At 31.1% G+C, this 14,736-nt stretch overlaps 1 protein-coding gene across 3 annotated transcripts; it reads left to right on the plus strand.

Annotated features, from left to right (window-relative positions):
• Nucleotides 1-773: 773 nt before the first annotated feature.
• Nucleotides 774-10,959, plus strand: LOC137834444 (putative WRKY transcription factor 70). 3 transcript variants are annotated; one of them, XM_090302480.1, is made up of 5 exons: nucleotides 774-1,169; nucleotides 1,827-1,852; nucleotides 9,459-9,814; nucleotides 10,140-10,244; nucleotides 10,369-10,959. In XM_090302480.1, the coding sequence occupies exons 3-5, from the start codon at nucleotides 9,465-9,467 to the stop codon at nucleotides 10,754-10,756; spliced, it is 843 nt and encodes a 280-aa protein (XP_090158606.1). In that variant the 5' UTR covers nucleotides 774-1,169; nucleotides 1,827-1,852; nucleotides 9,459-9,464; the 3' UTR covers nucleotides 10,757-10,959. The 3 variants fall into 3 exon arrangements, with proteins under 3 accessions (XP_090158606.1, XP_090158605.1, XP_068498596.1); XM_090302479.1 differs by lacking the exon at nucleotides 1,827-1,852 and having other exon boundaries at nucleotides 775-1,169; nucleotides 9,384-9,814; XM_068642495.2 differs by lacking the exon at nucleotides 1,827-1,852 and having other exon boundaries at nucleotides 776-1,169; nucleotides 10,369-10,958.
• The last annotated feature ends 3,777 nt before the right edge of the window (nucleotides 10,960-14,736 follow it).

A 14,736-nucleotide genomic window follows, 5' to 3' on the forward strand; every position in this document is an offset into this window, starting at 1 on the left:
TTATATTTCGTAAGTGAAAGTTATTAAACGAGTAAGCTATTAAAGGGATTTGAGACCCTAAGTAAAGGTACACTGTTTTTTAGACTGGAATTGAATACTTATCTTATTTTCATAAGTTCTCACTGGCTTAATTGTTGGAGTGTGATAAACAAATAAAGTCTCTCTGTCAGCACAGAGCCACGTTCCAGTCCAACGAGAAGATGCATAACAGAATCTAGAAAAGACAGGTTAGGGACATAGCTTTCTACTCAAGTCAACCGGAGAAAGTCAATCAACGAGAACAATAATAATAATATTAATATTAATATCAATAATAGTAATAATATTAATATTAATATAAAATAAAATAATGCTAATAATATTAATAATAATAATACAAATAATATTTTATTTTCTATTATTTTTAATGACAAAACATAATTATAATCTTATATTTTACTAATTAAAAAATATATCAATCATATATATCATATTACATATAAACTTTCTTTTCATCTTCGTTTAGTTTCATTATCCATATTCAAATTCAAATAAAAATAAGTGAAGTTGGATGAGTGTAATTATTAGTACTACTCTATACTTAATATTTAATTGAGTAATTAATTGATGGTGGAGGCTGCTAACGTCATAGGTGCAACCCCTTTACGCCTTGCTGGTGACGTCACCATGCACACTCGTTGTCAACCTCCATTGGATGTCTCACAGGTGGCGTTGGAGAGTGCAAAAGTTGGCGTTAGCACTTGCACTTGTCTCCACACTCCTAATATTCTTTATTAATTAATGCATATGATACTAATTAGGTTTCACCTAGGTTCAAAAATAACTACGACAAAAAATACCCAACTTGGAACTGCTGGCCTTTGCCATGGAGATCAAAAACCTTCGATCGCAGAATGGCCGCAGAAGCATTTATCAGAGAACGCGATTTTCTCCAAACCAACTTATTGGTAAAACAAGTGCAGATGAAGAAGAGTACATCTCAATTACTGTAGATCTTGGTTTACCCTAACCCTAATATCTTTCACAAATACCACCATGTTGCTTTCTACCAGTCTTTTCTCCTTCTAACGCCCCTGCTCTCTGCTATGAACGTCATATATATGGACAAAGGTTACCACAAAATATGAAAATTTGAATGCTGCAAGTGATTCAAGACTCAAGATGTGGAGGTAATTCATTATATTACTTTTGTTAATTGCTTTCATTTCATAATAACCACAATAATGGCTTTCTTTTAATTCTTTGCACAGTACTTTTACAAACTATATATAGAAAACGAAACCACATATTTATAGGTCAAAATACATATTAAGTCGGTTCTGTTGTTTTTACTGTTTAAACAATAAAAAAATACCAATTATTCTTTGTAATACTTGTCAAGTTGATGCAGATAGTATCCATTCTGTGAACCAATTTCTTTATTTTGATTTTTTTAATGTAATAGCTCATTCTTTTAAATATATTTTTTATTAGTTGGAATTTATCAAAAATCATCAAATTTCGTAATTTTTTATTATAATTTTTCTTATTCCTGTTTCTCTCTAAATGTAAACGTAGTCTTTTGGATTTCAGATTCCCTACTGAATTTTTTATGTTGACCCTTTATTGTATTTTCAAAATACTTTAATATATTAAAAACTTTTTAATGTATTTTAAAATATTAAAATTACGACATTTTGAAAAGTATAATAGAGGAGAGCACAAAAAACGCAGAAAATCTAAATTCCATCTCTTTTCCTATGATATTTTCTCGGTACCCATTATGATATTATTGCAAATAAATGCTAATTAATTGACAGTCTGTTGATTATTATATATGATTGAAGGTTGGACTTATTAATCAGCTTAAGAGGTGAGACGAATTAAATCAAATAGTCAGGTTTGAACTTATATTAACCTATTATTTACAACATGAATCAATAAATATAAAAAGAAGGCTTAATAAAAAATTTAAGTTTAAATTAGACAATAATTTTAAATATCTAACACAAAAGTTTTGTAGTAGATAATGATTCTGTCTTATTTATGAATTAATCGTATGATGCTAGTTTTATCTAATCTTATATTGCACATAACAATTTGTTAAGACGGCCATATAAAATCAAATTAGCGGTCAAATTCTATATATCATGCTCAATATCCTATATATTCAAACTCAATTTTATATCATAAAAAAGTTTGTTATTCTTTATTTTTAAATCATACATGATAGCCAATAAGGTTTATCTTACATCATCATAGATGCTAGTAGTTTGTTTTAGTATTTGTCTTGTGTTCAAATTTTATTATTATAATTAAACGAATTTCTAAATATTAATGTCAGTTAAATTATAATGTTATTAGAGTTATTTAAAAGAATAAATTTTAAAATATAAAATTATTTATAAATAATTTAGTTGTTAACTATTGGCCTCATCTTGGTGTTAGACACTCGTATAATCAGTTTAGCCAACTCTAAGCTAATAATAATAATTTTTAATTTTTAAATAAATAAGTATTTGTCTTATTGTCAAGTTAGCGTAATTTAGCCAACGCTAACATAATCCATCTAATATTCGATACTAATGGATTTTGATTAACTAACTTTAAGGTCATACTTACTATTTTTATTAATTAAAATATTTGTGTTAGTGTAGATTAGCGTCAACTTAATCAATATTAACTAAAATAAATATTAAAAATAAATAAGGTTAACGTCAATCTAATTGACACTAATATTATTTATTTAATATTTATAAGGTTAGATTAAATTGACACTAATTTTATTTATTTTATTATTTATCTAAATTAGCATTGACGATATTTTATGAATTTTTGAATCCTTATGACAAGGAATAAGAACCATAGATTATTTTTAACCCAGAGGCCTAGATTTAAAGATAACAAATCTCTTCACTAACAATTTTCTTTCTCATTTTTCTATATAAATCTCCTAAAACTCATCCTTCATTCACGGTCATCTTATTCATTCACACTCATCTCCTTCATTAATACTCATCTCCTTCATCCACATTCATCTCCTCCATCCACACGCATTTCCTTCATCAACACTCATCTCCTTGTCTGCTTCATTCAAACTCATTGCCTTCATCTACATTATCTCTTATATCCATTACAATTTTCTTCTATCATTTCGTTTGTGTTTTATTTTTGTTGAAGACAAAGGAGTTGTACAAGAAACTTCTTTTTTAAATTATATTCATTAGCATCTATCACACTTAGCTGCGCAAGTGTCATCATTATTGTGTCATCATTACTACAATTCATCGATACTTAGCAGCACAAGCCAAGCTTGACCCACCACAAATGCATCAACGAAGTCATTGCACAAATAAAAAATCATCAACACTAACCCCTCTCCAAAGGCACAAAACAAAACATTGACTCTCCTCATGCAAACTCCTTCTCTTCCTCCTCTGATTAGAACTTCAACTTTGATGCCACTATTGAGCATCACACAATAGGAAATAATCTCTTCTAGAAGAAGCACACTTACACATAAGAGTACAAATGAAAGAGCACAAAGAAAAACACACAATAAAAACTAACATGGTTCAGTAGCTCAAGTTTTACATCCATGAATGCTAAACAAAAAGTATTTTATTACTTGACATACAATTTATGCCAGCAAAAGAATTGAACACCCTCTCATGTAACTTTTACAAGGATAAAATACAATCTTTACAAAGATAACATTACAAATCATCTCATGAAAATTTTACAATAAAATTGTAAACTCTCTGATGACACATAACTACTCAAGTCTCTTATACACCTGAGAGACTTATTAAGTTGTGGTTAGAACACTCAAATAAACTCTCCATTTTTATAATAGTTTCCTTCTTTATATTACTCAATGTTGGACTTTGTGTTAGAATGTATGGCCTAAACAAGAGGGAGGTGAATTGTTTTTGCAAGATTTTCGCAAAGATTGGAAGTAGAGTGAAAAGATCTGTAAAATCAATCAATTGATTTTTCTGTTCAACTAGATGAATTATCAGATTAACAATTCTTTAAGAAAAAATCAACCAGTTGTTTTATCAAAACAACTAATGTTTAATGCAACAAAATATAAAGAACAAAATTTAAAGCAGTATATCAAAGTAAGGAAAGAGAGATTCACTCAAATAGATTTATACTGGTTGACTCTTAACCAAGAGCTACATCTAGTCCTCAACTAACCAACTATTTTCTCCTCATAGAAAAGACAAAAGAAAACAAAGATTTTCCAAATCCTTTTGAAAAAACACTAAGTGCAATTCAATCGGTTGTCACGATAAATCAATTGGATGAAAAACTTGTTATAGTCACCAGACTTTGAATAAAAGCATTTTCAACTTATTGAAAGCGCGAAACAACTGACTAAAATTAATAGATTTTAGAAAACACTTCTTTCAAAAGAGATTAAGAATCAAGTGAACTTGGATCAATACTAGATGTAAATTGATAACTCAAAATCTACTAAATAACACACACACAACAACAATTCTTCAATATAATTTTGTACAAAGCACCTACTAAGGAGATTGGTCTATATTGCTCAAACTTAGTTGGGTTCCTTACCTTAGGTACTAATGCTATGAATGAAGCATTACAACCCTTTCGGATACGCCCAGTTTCATGAAAAAGAGCCAGCGCTGCCATAATCTAATCTTTAATAAACTCCCAACTTTTCTTCATAAAGTTGAAGTTGAAACCATCGGGTTCGGGACTCTTTGAGCCTTCACACTGCCACATTGCGTCCTTATTTCTTTCTTGGAGAAAACAACTAAAAGACTCAGATTATCATTCGGGGTTAGAGACTTAAACTCGATCGCATCAAGTCTTACCCCTAGATCTTTCGTTGCTCTGAATCTAGATTCAAACAACTTCTTCACCTCCATTCGAGCGGTACTAGGTTCCTCAAACCATTGGGCCCCGACCTTAACACCTTTAACTTCGTTTCTGATTCTTCTCCACCTCAAAGATGAATGGAAGAACCTAGAACAAGGGTCCCCGTTTTTGAACCAGCTTGCTCTAGCCTTTTGACAGATAAGGGATTCTAATTTCTTATCAGTTTCCTTCATGGCTTGCCAATTCCATTCTTTTCAACCTCTCACTTTCCATTAAGACCCTATTGCAGTCTTGGCAATCTAGATCCTCTATTTCCTGCAATATCCTTTTCTTGGTGGTATCAAGGTTACCTAACACATCCTTATTCCATAATTTCATATCAATCTTCAGGAGTTTCAACTTTTCTTTAAACATCATTATTTTGTTCCCCTGAACTGAGTAGGACTTCCATTTTTCCTTCACCATCCTATTAAAACCCTCTCCATGTACCAAGCATCAATGGTTCTAAAGGGTTTAGTGCCCCAGTCCTTATCCAAGGACTTCACCACTAAAGCACAATGACCAGAAACTTTCCTCTGTTGAACATACTGTTTGCACACGGGCCATAATTGCAACCACTCTTCATAAACAAGCACTTTATCAAGTCGGCTCTTAGCCGATCCATTAGATTTGAACCACGTAAAAATCTTACCTACAATAGGTAATTATTGTAAAATATTGGAATCAATGAAGCTATTAAAACCTTTTAACTCACTTGTTTGGTCACCCCTAACCCTGACATCTTTCCTTTCACTTCTGCTTCTTATGGCATTAAAATCACCATAAAAGCACCAAACCGGTTCTTGAGACGTCACTTTAATATTAGAAAGCTCCTTCTAAAGAATCTTCTTTATCTCTCAAAGTGCATGTAGCATAGACATTTACCACAACACACCTAGAAGTAGTTTTAAGGTGTTGACCAAAAATAGCAATGAACCCTTTTCTCATCAAGTGATTTTCATAACTAAATACTTCTTTATGCCACAATGATAGTAAGCTTCCACTTCCATTGTCCCCTTTATTATGAATCCAACCAACTTTGTTGTCCCTGCATAGAGAGAAGCACCTAGCATCGAAAGCTCATTTTATTTTGTTTCTTGTATACAAACAAATTTTGCTCCCTCACACGCTTAATATGCCTCCCCCTAGACCTCTTATATTCAGATTTACTATTATCATAATAAACCATTTTTATTACCCTCCTCAGAACACTTCATAATCTCCAAATCTCTCTCTTCCATACAAAGAAATTCTTTGACGACCTCTTGTTCATCCTCATGACATGTGATCCCAGCTTGTCTACCAATCTCCCATAACTTTGAAGGTTCCACCAAGATTTCAGGATCGCACAAACGTAGATTACAATTGACAATATCCCCATCAGAGATAGATGCTGAAATCGTACCTTCTCTGGTTTGAGAGGTATTCCCTACCTTATAAGATATTGTGCTTATTCTCACGGATTTCCTTGGATGGGTATTTGATACCCTCAATTCCGAGAGCCCTTTCATCTTGCGCCGACGTGATGGAGTTTTAGACATGTTTCCCACAATCGCTTCCTTCTCTCCTAGAAATTGTGATATATCGACGCCTAAGCGAGGGACCCCTAGTGCACCAGCGTCTTCCCTAACTTCAAGCATAACACAATTTTCCTGCGGCCCTTCTTGCTCCAATGACTTCGCCGACGACCCACTCTCCTACACACAGTTACCAGCGTTGCTTGTCTCGTAAATGGTGTTCTGATCCTCCTGGAATATTTGCACCTCCAAGCCTCCTAACAGACTTCCACTTTCATCGAAAGCTTTTCCCTCCTCACACTCTAACCCGAAACTCACTTGCGTTGACCCTGACCTGGATCCACCATCTCCCTCTACCGCCTGGGTTGGCTTAAAACCCGTATCCTCGTCTAATTGGGCCTTTAGGTTACCCTTGTGGCCCAAATCTGCTTTGGGTTCTCTTTGGATATTCTTGCTTTCGATATCCACCATAATTTTCACCAACTCAGCATGTACATAAGTGTTATTACAAGCAAAAACGTAGGCTTGGTCAGAGTGGTTGACAGAATCAAACTCTTCATATACCTTCTACCCATTTTTTTCTTCATTCGTGAAAGGTTTATCAACTTTCCTCTAGCATGCTCTACTCTTCGAATAGGATTCCTCAAATAGGTCCTTTGTCGTATGCGCATTCTATTCCCCTCCTTCAACCACCTCTGCTCCCTCCACTTCCCCCTTTGATCGGTATTCCTCCCCAACCCATTGCTTGACCTCCTCTCCACCGCTCACAGAGAATGTTGTTTCTTCTACATAGGTTTCTGATGAAGAAACGCTATCAGAAGAATCATAGGTATTGTGATAACCCTTGCACTGACCTACAAAATTTACTGCCAACTCCTCTTCATTGAATATACTGAACGTTTGATCGTTGATCCTTATGTTCTTTGCCAACCTAGCATTACGACTTTTCAGCAGACAGACTTACAATCTAGCAGACTCAAGGTTTTCCCACATCAACGTGAATTTATCAATAGACACCAGCGTAGCAACTTCTCCGACCACTTTGGCAAAGCAATCTTTGTTCCAGAATGGTATCGGTAAGCCATAACACCTCACCCATACGATTTTGTGGCTCGCTACATGAGCTTCCATCCAAGGCTCTACACCGTCAAAAACACTATCAAAGCACACTTTGTTGAGCTTTATTAAATCCTCCATGTTCTCCCCTTCTCTTGGTGTTAGAAGAGCTAGGTTGTCCCCCAAAGACCTCACTCTAATCATGTTCATACCCCCTTTTACAACTTCTTCACCCAACTGATCAAAGTCCAAATCAACATTGAATTGACCAATGGCAGTTTTTTCCATCCACGACAAGATATGATGTTGTGTTTTAATAAATGACCCCTTTCATTTCCATTGTGTTTCTCCTTTAACTACATCAACAAAGGATTTTTTTTTCCCTTTCTTTTCCACCCAGACTTTCTTTCTTCTCTTCTTCTTGTTTAATGCAGGGGCCTCCAGATGCTTCTTCCCGTAGTTCCTGGGTCTCACCGTGTTAATGGTCCTTGATTCCCTTCTCTCCGCCCTGTTGGGCTCCAGATGATGTCTTCGATATTTTGGAATGTTTACGAAGAGCTTCATGTTCCCTATGTATATCTGGTCTAACTCCCTCTCCATACTTCCCACATTTCTCACATCAAAGAATATCAGAAACCCAAATTTTCTCCCCCATTTGTTTAGTTTGCGTGAAATAAAAACTTTCTTCACTCTAGCCCATTTTTAAAGACGTTGAACATGTCTAGTCCACCAAAACCATTTAAGAAGTTCTAAAAGAAAAACGTTGTAAAATCAATTTGAAATAAGAGGTGGTTTTTGGACAGAGCCATGACCACCGTGCCTCTGGGAGGTGCGTGCTCTGCTTCCCTCAGGCATTTCTTCCTACCTTTTAGTCCTTTATAAAATGTCTCACTTTTAAGAATAATAACTTAAACCTATGTGACTCGGCAAAAAAATCACTTTTTTTTTAGTAAAACTTTTCTACTTGGATTTTAGTATATATTCAGTAAAACAATAAAAAATTCGTATCAATCTATCATAAAATAACTAAAATTTCCTACATGTTCCACTAATTATAAGAAAATAACTATTTTTTCCAATGGAAGTACTGGTGATCAAACTGACCTCTCAAAAGACGTCCACAAGAGCTAACCAGCAGGTATTATTAATATTGGAATTAGGAAAATCAATAGACAACAAGAGTTATTGTTACCTTCCAGAACTGCCATCAATTGCAATTATTATTAGTAAGGGAATTATTAATTATTAGCTTTTTTTTGTGTGTGTGATTCACAAGATTATGTTCAAAAGAACTTAATTAAAATATGCCAAGAGTGTAAAACTTTCATATGAAGATGAAAGATCAAAACAGTTATATACCATAAAATTATTTCTTTGTGATAATTATTTTAAAATAAATATTTAAAATTGTTTTTAATTGATTAGCAATAATTATCTTAATATAAAATATTTAAAATCGTTTTTAATTTAATAATAATATAAAAATATTGTGTTTAATAATGAATAAAAAATAAATTTCTTTTGTTATGAATAAAATTAATGACATTTTTCTAGATTATCAATGTTCAAATATCTAATAGTTGATTAATCAAATTGAGTATAATAATATCAATTTGAATAACAAAAACTCCCTTAAAAATTTAATAAACAGTGAATTAATTTTCAAGGATAGGTATGTATCCAAAAAAAAAATGTTCTAATGATGGAAAACGTAATCTGTTTGACTAAACTAGGTTGTCCTAATAATATGGAATGAGTAAGTTTACAGCTTGAAATAAACCCTAGCAGCTCTCTTGGACCCGTCAAAAGGACAAAAATAAAACATTCATTATTGGTATTGCTATTCAACTAATAAACTCTTTGGCTCCGTACCATCCAACCTTTTCAGATTTGTCTTACTATGTAGAACAACCAATTTTTAAATTGCTCATTCAACAGATCTGTTTGAATAAAAGGCACTGTCTCTTCATTTCTCATCAAGTCTTCAATAATCTCTTCGCACTTCCAAAACAGCTAGCAATGGAGAATCAGCTTTCAAAAGAAAGAAGGGCAATGGAAGAAGAACTAGTCAGAGGGCGTGAGATAGCAAACCAGTTACTTGAAGTGTGTGTTCATAGATCCAACACTCATCATCATGAAGATGTACACATGCTTCCCTTCATTGAAGATCTTGTGCGCAAGGTGCTGTGTTCATTCACAAACACCCTTTTGCTTTTGAACACTGATAATGATGTCACTAATGAGGTTTCTATGCCTCTCACTGTCAAAGATACCCCTTCGTTTGCTAAATGTCCAAAACCCCAGCATACTGATGAGGTTTGCAAGAGTTTCTTGCAAACTGAAAAACGAAGAGGGTACTACAAGAAAAAGTAAGAATTTTAGGTTTTCCTGTATATCAAATTATGTGAATACTGTTTATTATAATTTGAATGCTTTTGTTGACCTTGAGAGTTTAGAAGTAAAGATTACATTTTCCCAATCAAAAGAGGGATCATTTACAATTTTCATCGAACCAAACACTTTTAATTAGTCAACTGTTGTTTTAACAGCATATTGAATAACCATGATTATACAATGAGTGGATTATTTGTGATATACTGCTATTGATTTCATTATTTATTTAGTGGATTACTAATTAGTTGAGCTAATGATGAAATGATATATTCATAATGGGAAAACTTTCTTCTTCATCAGATCAAGTGCACCAACATGGGTGACTAACAGCTCAATTCTGATGGAAGATGGCTATGTATGGAGAAAGTATGGACAAAAGATAACAACGAATGCAAAATACTTCAGGTATATATCCTTCTATTTTATTGAAATTATAATTAACCAACCAATAATCCCTTTCTTCTGTGCGACATTTTGTTCATAATAAGTATCTAACCTACAATGAATACATATAAATGTGCATATGCAGAAGCTACTATAGATGCACTCACAAACATGACAAGGGTTGTCCAGCAATCAAACAGGTTCAGAGAATTCAAGAAGACCCTCCATTGTACCGGACAACATATTATGGTAATCACAATTGCAAAAGCTATTCAAGTTCAGATATAATTATGGAATCAGCTTCTCCTTCTGGCTCTTCTGTGTTCCTTAGCTTCAGTAACACCTTGCCAACCAAACAACAATACCAATTACAGTCATCTTCACTTTCTTCATCCACGAAACAGGAGCCAGTGGAAGTGATTCAGGGTGAACTTATTGATGATCACAGCCCATTAGCCTCATCAGATTACCTCCTGTTATGTGACTATGAACTTGATTTCAATTACATGGGGCATGTTACTACGCTATTTTAGTTAATTAAGAAAGTTTTTCTGTGATTAAGGGATGCCTATATTAGTTGCTAATAGTAAGTCAGAAATTTATTTTGTAAGATTACCTCTCAGTCTCACAGTTGGGGACAGAATTGAAGACATGAAATTTACCTGTAACTGAGCTCTTCTGGTACTCTATATCGTGAATAAATTGAATTTCCATTTGGAGATTAAAGAAAATTGCATATAGGAATATGTATTGCTGAAAAATTTGTCTGGTGCATGTTGAAAGGATCATCTAATTTAAGATATTATTTAATTTTACCTTCGTTTGAATTTCATCATTTTGTTTTTAAAAGGAATATGATGTATTAATAATTCTCTACATAGGAAAAATATTTGTATAATCCTTACATTAATTGTATTTTTAATTCAATTAATTTATTATTAATAAAAAAATTATCTACATAAAAAAATAAATAATTTTGCAGTAAATTTATTTCATGTGATGAGATAAAATAATTTAAAAATTATATTGTATAAACTGATATATTTTAAAAATATGTAGTCGTTAAAGTAATATTTTTCTTTTAAAATATATTTTAATAAGATAGAAGAGATGTGTAATGAGATAAAAAAAATGAGATTATTTATAAATTATTTTTAAGTTGAATTCATAAAAAATGTGATCTATATATATGTTAAGTTTAAGGATTTATCTATCTTCAAGTATAATTTAAATTCTTTTTAGTCTAATATTTTGATATCAAATCTATTAACAATGTTAACCATATAACGTTTATAAGCTATTAGTTTCATAATAATTCAATGTCAGTTATTTTGTTACACAAGAATAATAGTTTCAATAGCAACCACCCTCGATATCGTCTAAATGTAGAGGCTTGTTGTGAGGTAGCTTCCGAAAATAAATGAGCAATGTGTTAGTCATTGCATGTAGAGAAATTGAATTTTACATCATTATTATAAACACCTTCTATTTCCATTTCAGAAAAGTATAGCTGCATGGTTTGAAGGCTATGTATGCAAGCAAATAAAAGTTTAAGATTTATTAAAATTTTAGTGTTCCTTCAAAATATTTCCAATAGATTTTGTATGTGAAGTTTTGAACATTTAAAAGTTGATGGTAAAAAAAAAACTCAGCATCTAATCTTATCCACTACAGAATTTGATAGCTTCACACAATAATTTAATGATATTTAAATTGTGGACATCATCTGAGAGTATAAACAAAAATATCAGAAGAAATGACTGGTTGATATCATGCATTTGCAGTCAAGTTCAACATTTAGCAGCAGGATATAATCTGATAGATTTTCTTTGGGTGTATAAATTGTTTATAATATTCCAATGGCCCCATGGAAAATTGACATATATATCAATCGAAGGAAACTTCATGTACAAATGCAGTATGCTTCTGTCAATTTCATTGGAACTTTAGAGTATATATACTTTGAACATGACAATGTTATTTAGTCTTTTAAATCTTATTAGCTTTTCGCTTATTTTTTATTTACCCATATATTATAAATTAAAATACAACTTGAATAATAACAATAATAATAATAATAATACTCATACCTTCCTTTTACTTTCTCTAGATGGTCTCAATATTCTATTGCTTTTCTACTTTTCTGCATTTCACATACTACCACTTAACTAACCTAAACAAAATTCAACACTTTGTTTGTTATGTCATTTTTTTATTTATTCAATCTCTTTCAATTTTCTCTCTTTTTATCTCCAAATTCAATTTCAATATATAATTTTTAAAAAGTCCCCAATTAAAAATAATTTAAATCATAATTTATATTATTTATTATAAATCTGAAATAAGATTTATGTATTTAAATATATATATATATATATATTATAAAGTGTATATATCATATATTATAGTTTGAAAATATTTTATTTTATTCAATTAAGTAAAATAAGTATTTATGTATGTACGTATTAAAATATTATAGAAAATAAACATTTAGTGTTGATTTATTTGCCAACACTACCAATCAAAAGTTTGTTATAATTAGTAAATAGTGTTAAATTTGTGTGTAATATACAGTGAACTCTAAATTTATGGACATTAATTCACTAAAGTTGACTTTTGAATACTCGCTCTAACTAACATCGATTAAATCAATTTTATGTGGAGAGTGTATAGAGTCGGTTAAGTCGACCTTCTAGCGTTAATCAAATCGATTTTGTATAGTTATGTTGTCAAAATTTTCAACGACATTACACTGGTTTAACCGCTATTCAGCCCTCAAAGGTTCCCATAAAAAAGTCTTGGATTATGAGGAAGTGTGTTTCATGTTGGAAACATGCAGAAAAACGAGTTTCTCCATCATTACTATCACTCTTATGAAAAATTGAAAAGACAAACCCACAAAGCAAGAAAACCAACACAAGTATATATATATACAAAACAAAGAAATTCATATGGAAGATGGCGTTGTCATATATACCTAAATTAAAAGTTATCTATAATTAATATATTAAGTTATAAAGGAATATAGATGCAAACTTAAAATAAATATTAAAAAATTATATTAGTCTGAGTTTAGGGTTTAGGATTTAAATATTAAAATTAAATAAAATTATAGATGACTAAGTATATTTAATTTTATTAAATTTTTTAATCTTGTTTCAACTTATAGTCAACTTAGCACACTCTAACTTTTTTTTTAAAATAGCTATGATTAAGCTGACACAGTAATAAAAGAATTGTAATAATTTCAGATTTTTAACTCATTAAAAATAAATTTAAATCATTTTCATCTTTTTAATAATGTCTAGCCACGTTTTTATTTAGAAATTAATTCATTGTTTTCTTGTAGTATATTAAAATATAAATTTTTAAAAAGGTAAATTCTGAGTAAACTAATCTAGTGTGTATTTAATATTAATCATTTTAACTATATGATGCACTAAATTCATGATATACTTAAAATAATAAATCAAATTTTATTTTATAGGAAAATAATGAATATGGTCATCGATTGAGTGATTCACATCCAAAGCTTTTAGTCAAAGTTAACGTGTTGAGCCCAAAACTACAATTGGGTTTTGTATATCAACTGGACTACTGCTACCAACAACTTCTTTCATAACGAAGAGGGGACTCTTTCTTCCTCCACCTCCATAACTTTTTGTACCCCATTCTTCTTAAATACCTTTTATTCTATTGATGTTTTTTATTCTGGAATGGGTGATCCGGAAAATTTTTCGATTATAGAATTTATAAGATATTTTTGGATTGGAAATATTTTCCAGATCCTATAATCCAGAATGAGTTTCTCAAAGAAATACATTCTAAATTATGGAACTTGTAATCTAGATTACAGGAATATGGAAGGTATTTTTGAATTCATGAATTTGAGATTCTGTAATTCATAATGTACTTTTTTTTAAAAGAAAATATTTCAAATTGTATAATGTAAAAGGTATTTTTAGATCTGGAAACACTTCCCAAATTATATAAACCGGGAGGTGTAAATAGAAAAAAATACATTTCTAGATTGTAGAATCTGAAATGTATTTTTTAAGAAAAATATTATATTTTCGCCTAATCTATGGAGTGTTGGAAGAAGCTATAGAGGTGCAGGATGAAACAATCCAAGGAGGAGGAAAAAACATTACACTCTACTATTTGGCAACCTCCACATTACTAGTTATACCCTCGAAAGGATAAAAATATCTTTTTCATATTTAGTTAAAAATATCTCCAACGAAGACACAACAAGTATTTTGTTACCTTAATTTCTTTAAAAAAAAATTAACATAGCGAAAACATATTTCTGTTGTGTTATTTAAAAAAAATGCAATAAAACATTATTCCCTTATGTCATTTTTTCAAAATAAGCACACAAATTTATCACAATAGAAATAGATCTTCTAATATTATTTCTTTTGCAGTGTCTAAACTTTACATTATAATTTAATTAAGTTATTTTAAAAAAATTGTATTTTTATTATAATTATAATTTGCAACATTTTTACTA

This window comes from Phaseolus vulgaris, chromosome 5, assembly GCF_051622355.1.
Source record: "Phaseolus vulgaris cultivar YP4 chromosome 5, ASM5162235v1, whole genome shotgun sequence".
In the NCBI taxonomy this organism is placed as follows: Eukaryota; Viridiplantae; Streptophyta; class Magnoliopsida; order Fabales; family Fabaceae; genus Phaseolus; species Phaseolus vulgaris.

Bases quoted from the DNA above. Each gene is read 5' to 3' on its own strand.
- LOC137834444 (XM_090302480.1), top strand. From the start codon at position 9,465: ATGGAGAATCAGCTTTCAAAAGAAAGAAGGGCAATGGAAGAAGAACTA. The intron at 9,815-10,139 runs GTAAGAATTTTA...CTTCTTCATCAG, and splicing joins AGAGGGTACTACAAGAAAAA to ATCAAGTGCACCAACATGGG. The intron at 10,245-10,368 runs GTATATATCCTT...GTGCATATGCAG, and splicing joins ACGAATGCAAAATACTTCAG to AAGCTACTATAGATGCACTC.